This window comes from Salmo salar, chromosome ssa16 (genome assembly GCF_905237065.1).
Source record: "Salmo salar chromosome ssa16, Ssal_v3.1, whole genome shotgun sequence".
Classification (NCBI taxonomy): Eukaryota; Metazoa; Chordata; class Actinopteri; order Salmoniformes; family Salmonidae; genus Salmo; species Salmo salar.
This window is the reverse complement of record NC_059457.1, coordinates 15,872,608-15,886,183: the sequence shown is the minus strand read 5'-3', so window position 1 is coordinate 15,886,183 and position 13,576 is coordinate 15,872,608. Positions and strand designations below refer to the sequence as shown.

General features: G+C 44.4%; 1 protein-coding gene across 1 annotated transcript in view; it reads left to right on the top strand.

Moving 5' to 3' along the window:
* Positions 1–13,576, top strand: part of LOC106573171 (SLIT-ROBO Rho GTPase-activating protein 1) — a 157,138-nt gene that overhangs the window by 73,238 nt on the left and 70,324 nt on the right. The window contains 1 exon segment of the mRNA XM_014147891.2: positions 9,101–9,163. Coding sequence (XP_014003366.2) covers positions 9,101–9,163 — 63 coding nt within the window.

Below are 13,576 nucleotides of genomic sequence, written 5' to 3'. Positions count from 1 at the left end.
TTCTTCGTCAGAATGCACTCCCAGGACTTCTACTTCAATAACAAATGTTGGTTTGGTCCCAAATAATCCATTGTTATATCCAAATAGCGGCGTTTTGTTCGTGCGTTCAAGACACTATCCGAAAGGGTAAATAAGGGTGATGAGCATGGCGCATTTCGTGACAAAACATTTCTAAATATTCCATTACCGTACTTCGAAGCATGTCAACCGCTGTTTAAAATAAATTTTTATGCAATTTTTCTCGTAAAAAAGCGATAATATTCCGACCGGGAATCTGCGTTTTAGGTAAACAGACGAAAGAAAATAAAGCATGGGGTCGACTCGGGCACGCGCCTAAGCCCATAGTACTCTGATCGGCCACTTGCCAAACGCGATAATGTGTTTCAGCCAGAGGCTGCCTCGATATCATTCCGCTTTTTCCCGGGCTCTGAGAGCCTATGGGAGCCGTAGGAAGTGTCACATTATAGCAAAGATCCTCAGTCTTCAATAAAAAGAGCCAAGATGAACAACAACTTGTCATACAGGCCACTTCCTGCATGGAATCTTCTCAGGTTTTGGCCTGCCATATGAGTTCTGTTATACTCAGACACCATTCAAACAGTTTTAGAAACTTTAGGGTGTTTTCTATCCAAAGCCAATAATTATATGCATATTCTAGTTACTGGGCAGGAGTAGTAACCAGATTAAATCGAGTACGTTTTTTATCCGGCCGTGTCAATACTGCCCCCTATCCCTAACAGGTTAAAATCAATTTTTATGCCATTTTTCTCGTAAAAAAGCGATAATATTCCGACCGGGAAATCGTTTTTTATTACAAAGAGAGTGAAAGTAAAAGCATGCTATCCCCTCATGCACGAGCCTCAGTCTAATGGCCCTCTGATAGAGCACTTGCCAAACGCGCTAATGTGTTTCAGCCTGGGGATGGAATTACATCGTTCAGCTTTTTCCCGCCTTCTGAGAGCCCATGGGAGCCGTAGGAAGTGTCACATTTACATTTAAGTCATTTAGCAGACGCTCTTATCCAGAGCGACTTACAAAATGGTGCATTCACCTTATGATATCCAGTGGAACAACCACTTTACAATAGTGCATCTAAATCTTTTAAGGGCGGGGGGGGTTAGAAGGATTACTTTATCCTATCCTAGGTATTCCTTAAAGAGGTGGGGTTTCAGGTGTCTCCGGAAGGTGGTGATTGACTCCGCTGTCCTGGCGTCGTGAGGGAGCTTGTTCCACCATTGGGGTGCCAGAGAAGCGAACAGTTTTGACTGGGCTGAGTGGGAACTGTGCTTCCTCAGAGGTAGGGGGCCAGCAGGCCAGTGGTGGATGAACGCAGTGCCCTTGTTTGGGTGTAGGGCCTGATCAGAGCCTGAAGGTATGGAGGTGCCGTTCCCTTCACAGCTCCGTAGGCAATCACCATGGTCTTGTAGCGGATGCGAGCTTCAACTGGAAGCCAGTGGAGAGAGCGGAGGAGCGGGGTGACGTGAGAGAACTTGGGAAGGTTGAACACCAGACGGGCTGCGGCGTTCTGGATGAGTTGTAGGGGTTTAATGGCACAGGCAGGGAGCCCAGCCAACAGCGAGTTGCAGTAATCCAGACGGGAGATGACAAGTGCCTGGATTAGGACCTGCGCCGCTTCCTGTGTGAGGCAGGGTCGTACTCTGCGAATGTTGTAGAGCATGAACCTACAGGATCGGGTCACCGCCTTGATGTTAGTGGAGAACGACAGGGTGTTGTCCAGGATCACGCCAAGGTTCTTAGCACTCTGGGAGGAGGACACAAGGGAGTTGTCAACCGTGATGGCGAGATCATGGAACGGGCAGTCCTTCCCCGGGAGGAAGAGCAGCTCCGTCTTGCCGAGGTTCAGCTTGAGCTGGTGATCCGTCATCCACACTGATGTCTGTCACGTCATGCCAGAGATCCCCTGTGTTTGTTAGAGATGATCAAGGAGGGCAAGAAATTGTCAGACAGGCCACTTCCTGTAAGGAATCTTCTCAGGTTTTGGCCTGCAAAATGAGTTCTGTTATACTCACAGACACCATTCAAACAGTTTTAGAAACTTTAGGGTGTTTTCTATCCAAAGCCAATAATGACATGCATATTCTAGTTACTGGGCAGGAGTAGTAACCAGATTAAATCGGGTAATTTTTTTATCCGGCCGTGCAAATACTGCCCCCTAGCCCCAACAGGTTAATATGGAGGACCCAGCCAACTTACAAGCAGATACTTTATGAATTTATTCTAAGCTGGCTGAAAATTGTATTGAAACAAGTAGTCATGAGCACAAATGATTTGGTTTAATTTGAAGTTATACATTGCAATGTTGCTAGCCAACTAGCCTGCTAACATTACATTAGCTCTGCGTGTGTCAGCCAGTTGTTATCAACACCTAGCGTACAGCTACATTAAAGTAAACCAACGTTTTGGAAATACTTAACTTCATCTAACCAGTTATCAAATAATTTTACTGGTAACGTTAGTTATTTTAAACTGCTAGCTAGCCAGCTAACTAGCCTAGCTAGCCGACCACCACTGTCAACATAGCTAAGTAATAAGCCAAAGAACTAGTCTAGCATAGGCAGGAACCCACAGAACGCAACAAAAAAATCCATCAGATATAAAGTAGAGAGAGCGGAGACTTACCGATTGACTGCTGAGTTGGCTACCAAAGACAAAGAAGGGAGAGGGAGAGTCGGCTAGCTTATACAATAGCGTTATGAGGTAAATCCACATCGACTTTACCTATTTTCTCTCCATCACTGCTGACGCTCTTGATGTACGGGTAGGTCGGTAGGAAATAGAGGTCCGTCGATTCAACCTGACAAACTGTTCCGACTTTAAAGCTTGCTTCTCATTTTTGGGCCACAAGTGAGTTGTAACCCCATCCTTGTGGGTATTACTGCTCCATGTGGCTATTACTGCACTACCTACAGGCCACAGAAAACTACTACAACACTAACTCGCTCACTTTACTACAACTATCAAACGCACAGGAGAAGAGGAGTTGCAGTTTTTTGCATTGATTTACAGTTGAAGTCGGAAGTTTACATACACTTAGGTTGGAGTCATTAAAACTCGTTTTTCAACCACTCCACAAATTTCTTGTTAACAAAATATAGTTTTGGCAAGTCGGTTAGGACATCGACTTTGTGCATGACACAAGTAATTTTTCTAACAATTGTTTCCAGACAGATTATTTAACTTATCACTGTATCACAATTCCAGTTTACATACACTCACTGTATCACAATTCCAGTTTACATACACTAAGTTGACTGTGCCTTTTAAACAGCTTGGAAAATTCCAGAAAACGATGTTTTGGCTTTAGAAGCTTCTGATAGGTTAATTGACATCATTTGAGTCAATTGGAGGTGTACCTGTGGATGTATTTCAAGGCCTACCTTCAAACTCAGTGCCTCTTTGCTTGACATCATGGGAAAATCTAAAGAAATCAGCCAAGACCCCAGAAAAAGAATTGTAGACCTCCACAAGTCTGGTTCATCCTTGGGAGAAATTTCCAAACGCCTGAAGGTACCACGTTCATCTGTACAAACAATAGTACGCAAGTATAAACACCATGGGACCACACGCCCTCATACTGCTCAGGAAGGAGACGTGTCTCCTAGAGATGAATGTACTTCGGTGCGAAAAGTGCAAATCAATCCCAGAACAACAGAAAATGACCTTGTGAAGATGCTGGAGGAAACGGGTACAAAAGTATCTATATCCACAGTAAAACGAGTCCTACACTGCTCAAAAAAATAAAGGGAACACTTAAACAACACATCCTAGATCTGAATGAAATAAATAATCTTATTAAATACTTTTTTCTTTACATAGTTGAATGTGCTGACAACAAAATCACACAAAAATAATCAATGGAAATCCAATTTATCAACCCATGGAGGTCTGGATTTGGAGTCACACTCAATATTAAAGTGGAAAACCACACTACAGGCTGATCCAACTTTGATGTAATGTCCTTAAAACAAGTCAAAATGAGGCTCAGTAGTGTGTGTGGCCTCCACGTGCCTGTATGACCTCCCTACAACGCCTGGGCATGCTCCTGATGAGGTGGCGGATGGTCTCCTGAGGGATCTCCTCCCAGACCTGGACTAAAGCATCCGCCAACTCCTGGACAGTCTGTGGTGCAACGTGGCGTTGGTGGATGGAGCGAGACATGATGTCCCAGATGTGCTCAATTGGATTCAGGTCTGGGGAACGGGCGGCCAGTCCATAGCATCAATGCCTTCCTCTTGCAGGAACTGCTGACACACTCCAGCCACATGAGGTCTAGCATTGTCTTGCATTAGGAGGAACCCAGTGCCAACCGCACCAGTATATGGTCTCACAAGGTGTCTGAGGATCTCATCTCGGTACCTAATGGCAGTCAGACACATGCACATTTGTGGCCTGCTGGAGGTCATTTTGCCAGGCTCTGGCAGTGCTCCTCCTGCTCCTCTTTGCACAAAGGCGGAGGTAGCGGTCCTGCTGCTGGGTTGTTGCCATCCTACGGCCTCCTCCACGTCTCCTGATGTACTGGCCTGTCTCCTGGTAGCGCCTCCATGCTCTGGACACTACGCTGACAGACACAGCAAACCTTCTTGCCACAGCTCGCATTGATGTGCCATCCTGGATGAGCTGCACTACCTGAGCCACTTGTGTGGGTTGTAGACTCCGTCTCATGCTACCACTAGAGTGAAAGCACCGCCAGCATTCAAAAGTGACCAAAACATCAGCCAGGAAGCATAGGAACTGAGAAGTGGTCTGTGGTCTCCACCTGCAGAACCACTCCTTTATTGGGGGTGTCTTGCTTATTGCCTATAATTTCTACCTGTTGTCTATTCCATTTGCACAACAGCATGTGAAATTTATTGTAAATCAGTGTTGCTTCCTAAGTGGACAGTTTGATTTCACAAAAGTGTGATTGACTTGGAGTTACATTGTGTTGTTTAAGTGTTCCCTTTATTTTTTTGAGCAGTGTATATCGACATAACCTGAAAGGCCGCTCAGCAAGGAAGAAGCCACTGCTCCAAAACTGCCATAAAAACTGCACATGGTGACAAAGATCATACTTTTTGGAGAAATGGCCTCTGGTCTGATGAAACAAAAATATAACTGTTTGGCCATAATGACCATCGTTATGTTTGGAGGAAAAAGGGGGAGGCTTGCAAGCCGAAGAATACCATCCCAACCGTGAAGCACGGGGGTGGCAGCATCATGTTGAGCTGCTTTGTTGCAGGAGGGACTGGTGCACTTCACAAAATAGATGGCTTCATGAGGATGGAAAAATATGTGGATATATTGAAGCAACATCTCAAGACATCAGTCAGGAAGTTAAAGCTTGGTCGCAAATGGGTCTTCCAAATGGACAATGACCCCAAGCATACTTCCAAAGTTGTGGCAAAATGGCTTAAGGACAACAAAGTCAAGGTATTGGAGTGGCATCACAAAGCCCTGACCTCAATCCTATAAAACATTTGTGGGCAGAAAAAGCATGTGCAAGCAAGGAGGCCTACAAACCTGACTCAGTTACACCAGCTCTGTCAGGAGGAATGGGCCAAAATTCACCCAACTTATTGTGGGAAGCTTGTGGAAGGCTACCCGAAACGTTTGACCCAAGTTAAACAATTTAAAGGCAATGCTACCAAATACTAATTGAGTGTGTGTAAACTTCTGACCCACTGGGAATGTGGTAAAAGAAATCAAATCTGAAATAAATCATTCTCTCTACTATTATTCTGACATTTTACAGTCTTAAAATCAAGTGGTGATCCTAACTGACCTCAGACAGGGAATTTTTACTAGGTTTAAATGTCAGGAATTGTGAAAAACTGAGTTTAAATATATTTGGCTAAGCTGTATGTAAACTTCTGACGTCAACTGTATATGGTTTCTTCTTTGTCGATGTACATTGTAGCTCATCAACGTCAACACTTGGTTTAGAATGTAATTACATGCCAGCATAGCTAGTAGCGAATGTTAGCCAGCTGGAACTAGCTACAGTAGGTAGTACTGGTTCTCCACATGATGTTAAGAAATAGTGCCTTGTGGGTAGTTCCGAAGATATCTGGAAATAAGTTAATAAATATCTAAAAATGCTAAAACATAAGTGTGTTTGTAGTTATAGGTAACCAGATCATGACTACAACTAAGTTACTAAGTACTTGACAACACTGTGATACTTTGAGTAAAAACTCATGCTTTTAAATTGAATCATAACATTGGTTGGCCCATAGGTTGCAAAACGTACAGGCCGTGAGTGATTACGGCTCTGAGGCTAATTTCTTACGGTTATAATGAATCATTAAGGGATGGATTGAAATTTACATAATGGGTACCTGGAGGAAAATGGGGGAGCGTCATTCTTTTTCAAATTCAGTTAAATTGAAAAATAATTTTCAAGTGTTCAGGGAGGGTTTAGGTAAAATATATTTTGCTGAAGGGAGGGCCATCCATTTTTAGTTCGGAGAGGTCCGATTTTTCTCCTTTTAACCCTTATTATAATAAACGTTCACTCCCTAAGTGAATGGTTTGTACTTGAGATGCTCTTCTCTGATTTACTGTGTCTTCAGTGGCCAGTGGAGTGGCTGAGGTGGCTGCTTCCTGTCAGAGGCCCTGCCCAGGTCACATAACTGGGGCATCTGCAGAGCCAGGAAATGGATGAGCTGTCAGAGCCGTGCCCAAGCTCTCCTGAGAGGCCTTTTCATTGACCACTGGACCGCTTCCCAGTTCTCTCAATAGGAAAGGGCTAACAAGTGTTAGATCTAACAAGTTGACTGAGGTCCTCTTCTCAGAACGGAGGCTTCTAATGGCTCTTCCCAGGGGAGGAAGTGCGAGTAATTTCAGTGAAAATCTCACTTTGCAGCCCAATTCAGCTGTTGGTTATGTTCATGAATACAGTTATGGACATAACAGCGACAACTTTAAAACGCTATTCTCGGCCGAGAATGAACAACATAGACTTGCTCATGTATTTAGATTTGCAGCCTGCTTCACAAACTTGGGAAAGAGGAACGATCTAACCAGTCCATAACCTACCACAGGAGGTTGGTGGCATCTTAATTGGGGAGGACAGACTCGTGGAAATGGCTGGAGCGGAATAAGTGGAAAGGTATCAAATACACCAAACACGCGGTTTTCATGTGTTTGATTCCATTCACTCCGTTCCAGCCATTATTATGAGCCGTCCTTCCTTCAGCAGCCTCAGCAACCTACCTGGCCCAAAACTCAGTGCCTCAACCAGCCTATAGATCCTGCCCTCCATTCTCTAAATATGCGTGAGAGCACCCTAGCTTAAGCTTCTGTGACTTAGCTCTATTTATACAGGACTAAGTCTATTTGTCCGGTGCCTGTGTGAATAGGTAAGTAAAAGAGAGAACTGGCTGAGTAGGTGGAGGCAAGGGCCAGGACAGGAGGTGTTGGCTAGACTGGGTCGGCCTGAGGAGACAGGCTGATTTACTTACTTCTGCATGCATGCACACATGCACAAACACACACACAAACGCACAAACGACGAGAACTAATCCTCTCTGGTTTACGCCCACATGTCTGGACTGGCACTACCTTTTCCACCTGAGTCAGTCAGTCAGCAGGATTTAGAGTATAGCTCTTTTTGGGATGGACCTGTGTTTGTTTGTGTACTGACTTCCTCCTTCAAACAATCAAATTATGATCTGACTAAGAGCACGCCTTTCACCCTAATCATGGCTTTGTTGCAGAGCTGTTGGTCCTTCAGCCAACTCCCCTGTTATGTTGTGTTCGTTGTCACGCCAAACATGTATGGCATGACAACAAGCATCAAGAGGTGTTGGATAAAGCATATTATTCAGTTCTTGCGGCCAGGTTAGAGATTCACTCCTTCGACCTATGGAATTCCTCAGTGGTCGGTAATTTCTATTGGAGTATCATTGACTGTATCTGCCGTTGCCAACTAGGATGTGTACGGATCCACCTGGATCAGTGAGGTTGGTGACCTCAGCAGAGAGACTTCCTCATTGGTCACGCCCACAGGAAACCACAGATGTGTATTACAAGGCTATATGAAACCCCATGTGAACTACAGTAACCCTGGACATGACCTCTCCTATCAGATATGTGCTTCTCTCAAATGACACACACTGTTATTGTACAAATGTGTACCTTTTGAAATACAACTACTGGCACCCAGTATGATTAATATGTATAGTGAGAATCAAGTTCAAATCCATCCAACTTTATTTACATGTGGTAAGCGGCACAGCGTTTGGGTGTTTGGTGCATTGAAAGATCTGTCCTCCTCTCTGTTAACCCAGTTTGACTGGCTGTTAAGGTGGGAACAGAGGTTGCCTATAAGAGTAAGCTCTGTGATAGAGATGACTACCCCTACTAACTCCAGATCAGATCTATCTAAGCCCCCCTCTCTCCCTCAATTTGGATAGTGGTGGTGGGATAGATCAAATTGTCACAGCCCTCTGAGGCCCCGTTGCTGGGAAAGGCCTCAACAATAAGATTAGGGTCCAGATAAGTGGGTTAGTGGGAGACTTTAAGTGCAGTGGAAGACTGTGTGATAACACCCAGGTAATACATACGTTGAAAGGGATATCCAAATGCTTTGTCAGATCTTATTATATATCGCGTAAACCCACCCCATGACTTGTATGTTACATAGTGGAAAAAATAGGTGGCATGCGTAGTAAAAGTACCTTTAACCCAGGGGTTTGAAACTCATTTTGCCCGGGGGCCACATTCTGTTTTCACCGGGCCACATCTGGTCTGCAGGCCGCCAGTTTGAGACCCCTGCTTTAACCATGCATGAGTCACACAACTGTTATTTCCCTGTATTGAAAATCTCAGAATTATCAATTGTGGGCTCATGTCTGATGGCATTGAGTGAATCTTGTGTCATGGGATGGCTGATTGAATTTATTCATTTGAGATCACTCACACTATGCAGACAGCGGGCTCTATGGGCAACTGTGTCTCTGTTTGATATCCTCGTTCCAGCTCTGTGCCCTACTGTACTCTTGACACTGCTTGTTTGTTCCATGTATGAATATGTTACTGTACTGCAAAGTCGACAGATGTCTCACATTGAACATGTTCTTTGTTTTCTCTTTTTCAGAGTAAGGAGATAACGTTTCAGCTCCAGGAAGACTTGATGAAGGTCCTCAACGAGCTCTACACTGTAAGTTGTCATTTAATTTCCTGGTTCCTGTTTTGCTCTACCACTGTACTGTAACAATAGTGTATAAAGTTTTTTCTGATCAGGTCACAGTTGGGAACAACTCTCAGCCTGAATGATAAATCATGATTCGGGCACTAAGACAGGCCTCTCAGATCAGAGCCTACCTGGTCTGGCCTTAAAGTAGCTGCATACCAACTCTTATGGTCATTGTTACAAGCAGATCTGGGACCAGCCTATGTGGATAATGCCACTTCAGGTCTCTGACCTTGGGGGAGAGCAGGGTGCTTAAACCACTAATCAATAGTTAATTCACTAGCTTTAAGCTGTCGTCAGGCCTGGAATAGTGGCAGCTGAGATTCATGTTCCCCAGGTGGCCCTGAAGACCCTGACGTTCTAATACTTCCTCAGGTAGAAGGGGATGGCTTTTGTGGTCTATGTGGTCTTGGCATCTTCCCTTTTGTATAACCTACTCACATATATTGTGTGACATGTAGTTTATGTACTTTCCCATTAATCTGGTGACTATGCTATCTGCTTTGTTAGACTTTCTAACCTTTGGAGGAAGATTTTGTTAGAGGCAGTGCCGGTTCAAGGCATAAGCGACATAGGCAGTTGCTTAGGGGCCAATGTTCGCTAGGGGTCCCCCAACCCCCAAAAATATTTTTTATGTTTAGCATTTTTTGGAGTTCTCAGTGAGGCACTCAACTCACTATAGAGAGTAAGAATAGTGGAATACACCAGGTGCAATTTCGAAATGAGGTTGTGCATCAGCAGTATTTCCCCTTATGTCTGTCACTGACAGCCACTCAATTAACCATGTCAGCTAACAATTTTTATGTAATGGAAAGTTGGAGGGTGGTTGGTAATGGAGGACATCCGGTGGATCCACGTCTGGGTGTTAAGCAGAACCCCCTAGGTCCTGGAGAACAGGAGCAGAGTTAAAGGCAACAGGGGAGGAGACAGACGTAAAACAAGCAAACACACAGGTTACAGGTAGATCAGGTTTATAAAAATACATTCATACAGATTTATTTAAAGTTTCAACAATTTCAAACATGTAGCTAACGCCTTATGGTTCCTGGTCTAAAGTTAATTTTGTTACCAAGGCTTTTTATGCACTCTGGCCAAAGGGGACAGCTCCATCCGTCTGACACGCTCTCTGACCTCACTTGGGGCGTGACTACCCACTTCAAATCAAAGTTTATTTGTCACGTGCGCCGAATACAACAGACCTTACAGTGAAATGCTTACTTACAGGCTCTAACCAATAGTGCAAAAAGGTATTAGGTGAATAATAGGTAAGTAAAGAAATAAAACAACAGTAAAAAGACAGGCTATATACAGTAGCGAGGCTATAAAAGTAGCGAGGCTACATATAGACACCGGTTAGTCAGGCTGATTGAGGTATTATGTACATGTAGATATGGTTAAATTGACTATGCATATATGATGAACAGAGAGTAGCAGTAGTGTAAAAGAGGGGTTGGCGGGTGTTGGGTGGTGGGACACAATGCAGATAGCCCGGTTAGCCAATGTGCGGGAGCACTGGTTGGTCGGCCCAATTGAGATGGTATGTACATGAATGTATAGTTAAAGTGACTATGCATATATGTTAACCTCTCTAGGCTAGGCGGGACGAATTCGTCCCACCTACGTAACAGCCACTGCTATCCTGTGGCGCGATTTTCAAAACCTTAAAAATCCTATTACTTCAATTTCTCAAACATATGACTATTTTACAGCCATTTAAAGACAAGACTCTTGTTAATCTAACCACACTGTCCGATTTCAAAAAGGCTTTACAACGAAAGCAAAACATTAGATTATGTCAGCAGAGTACCAAGCCAGAAATAATCAGACACCCATTTTTCAAGCCAGCATATAATGTCACCAAAACCCAGAAGACAGCTAAATGCAGCACTCACCTTTGATGATCTTCATCAGATGACAACCCTAGGACATTATGTTATACAATACATGCATGTTTTGTTCAATCAAGTTCATATTTATATCAAAAACCAGCTTTTTACATTAGCATGTGACGTTCAGAACTAGCATACCCCCCGCAAACTTCTGGGGAATTCGCTAACATTTTACTAAATTACTCACGATAAACGTTCACAAAAAGCATAACAATTATTTTAAGAATTATAGATACAGACCTCCTCTATGCACTCGATATGTCAGATTTTTAAAATAGCTTTTTGGTGAAAGCACATTTTGCAATATTCTAAGTACATAGCCCAGGCATCACGGGCTCCCTATTTAGACACCCGGCAAGTTTAGCACTCACCATAATCATATTTACTATTATAAAAGTTTCATGACCTTTTGTTGTCTTTGTCAGAATACACACCCAGGACTGCTACTTCAATAACAAATGTTGGTTTGGTCCAAAATAATCCATCGTTATATCCGAATAGCGGCGTTTTGTTCGTGCGTTCCAGACACTATCCGAAATAGTAAAGAAGTGTCACGCGCATGGTGCAATTCGTGACAATAAAATTCTAAGTATTCCATTACCGTACTTCGAAGCATGTCAACCGCTGTTTAAAATCAATTTTTACGACATTTTTCTCGTAGAAAAGCGATAATATTCCGACAGGGAATCTCCTTTTCGGCAAACAGAGGAAAAAAATCCCAAAGGCGGGGCGGTCGGGGTCACGCGCATAAGCCAGTGTCTCTTGATCGGCCACTTGAGAAAGGCGATAATGTGTTTCAGCCTGGGGCTGGAATGACGACATTCTGTTTTTTCCCGGGCTCTGAGAGCCTATGGAAGACGTGGGAAGTGTCACGTTAGAGCAGAGATCCTTAGTAAATGATAGAGATGGAAAAGAAGTTCAACAAATGGTCAGACAGGCCACTTCCTGTAAAGGAATCTCTCAGGTTTTGACCTGCCATTTGAGTTCTGTTATACTCACAGACACCATTCAAACAGTTTTAGAAAATTTAGGGTGTTTTCTATCCATATGTAATAAGTATATGCATATTCTAGTTACTGGGTAGGAGTGGTAACCAGATTAAATCGGGTATGTTTTTTATCCAGCCGTGTCAATGCTGCCCCCTAGCCCTAACAGGATAAACAGAGAGTAGCAGCAACGTAAAAAGATGGGTTGGGGGGCACACAATGCAATTAGTCCAGGTAGCAATTTGATTACCTGTTCAGGAGTCTTATGGCTTGGGGATAAAAACTGTTGAGAAGCCTTTTTGTCCTAGACTTGGTACTCCGGTACCGCTTGCCATGCGGTAGTTGGTCTTTGATAATTTTTAGGGCCTTCCTCTGACACCGCCTGGTGTAGAGGTCCTGGATGGCAGGCAGCTTTGCCCCAGTGATGTACTGGGCCGTATGCACTACCCTCTGTACTGCCTTGCAGTCAGAGACCGAGCAATTGTCGTACCAGGCAGTGATGCAACCAGTCAGGATGCTCTCGATGTTGCAGCTGTAGAACCTTTTGAGGATCTCAGGATCCATGCCAAATCTTTTTAGTTTCCTGAGGGGGAATAGGCTTTGTCGTGCCCTCTTCACGACTGTCTCGGTGTGTTTGGACCATTCTAGTTTGTTGTTGATGTGGACACCAAGGAACTTGAAGCTCTCAACCTGCTCCACTACAGCTCCTTCGATGAGAATGGGGGCGTGCTCGATCCTCCTTTTCCTGTAGTCCACAATCATCTCCTTAGTCTTGGTTATGTTGAGGGATAGGTTGTTATTCTGGCACCACCCGACCAGGTCTCTGACCTCCTCCCTATAGGCTGTCTCGTCGTTGTCGGTGTTCAGGCCTACCACTGTTGTGTCGTCTGCAAACTTAATGATGGTGTTGGAGTCGTGCCTGACCATGCAGTTGTGGGTGACACGGGAGTACAGGAGGGGACTGAGCACGCACCCCTGGGGAGCTCCAGTGTTGAGGATCAGCGTGGCAGATGTGTTGCTACCTACCCTCACCACCTGGGGATGGCCCGTCAGGAAGTCCAGGATCCAGTTGCAGAGGGAGGTGTTTAGTCCCAGGGTCCTTAGCTTAGTGATGAGCTTTGAGGGTACTATGGTGTTGAACGCTGAGCTGTAGTAAATGAAAAGCATTCTCACATAAGTGTTCCTTTTGTCCAGGTGGGAAAGGTCAGTTTGGAGTGCAACAGAGATTGCATCATCTGTGGATCTGTTTGGGCGGTATGCAAATTGGAGTGGGTCTAGGGTTTCTGGGATAATGGTGTTGATGTGAGCCATGACCAACCTTTCAAAGCACTTCATGGCTATGGACGTGAGTGCTATGGGTCTGTAGTCATTTAGGCAGGTTGCCTTTGTGTTCTTGGGCACAGGGACTATGGTGGTCTGCTTGAAACATGTTGGTATTACAGACTCAATCAGGGACATGTCGAAAATGTCAGTGAAGACACCTGCCAGTTGGTCAGCACATGCCC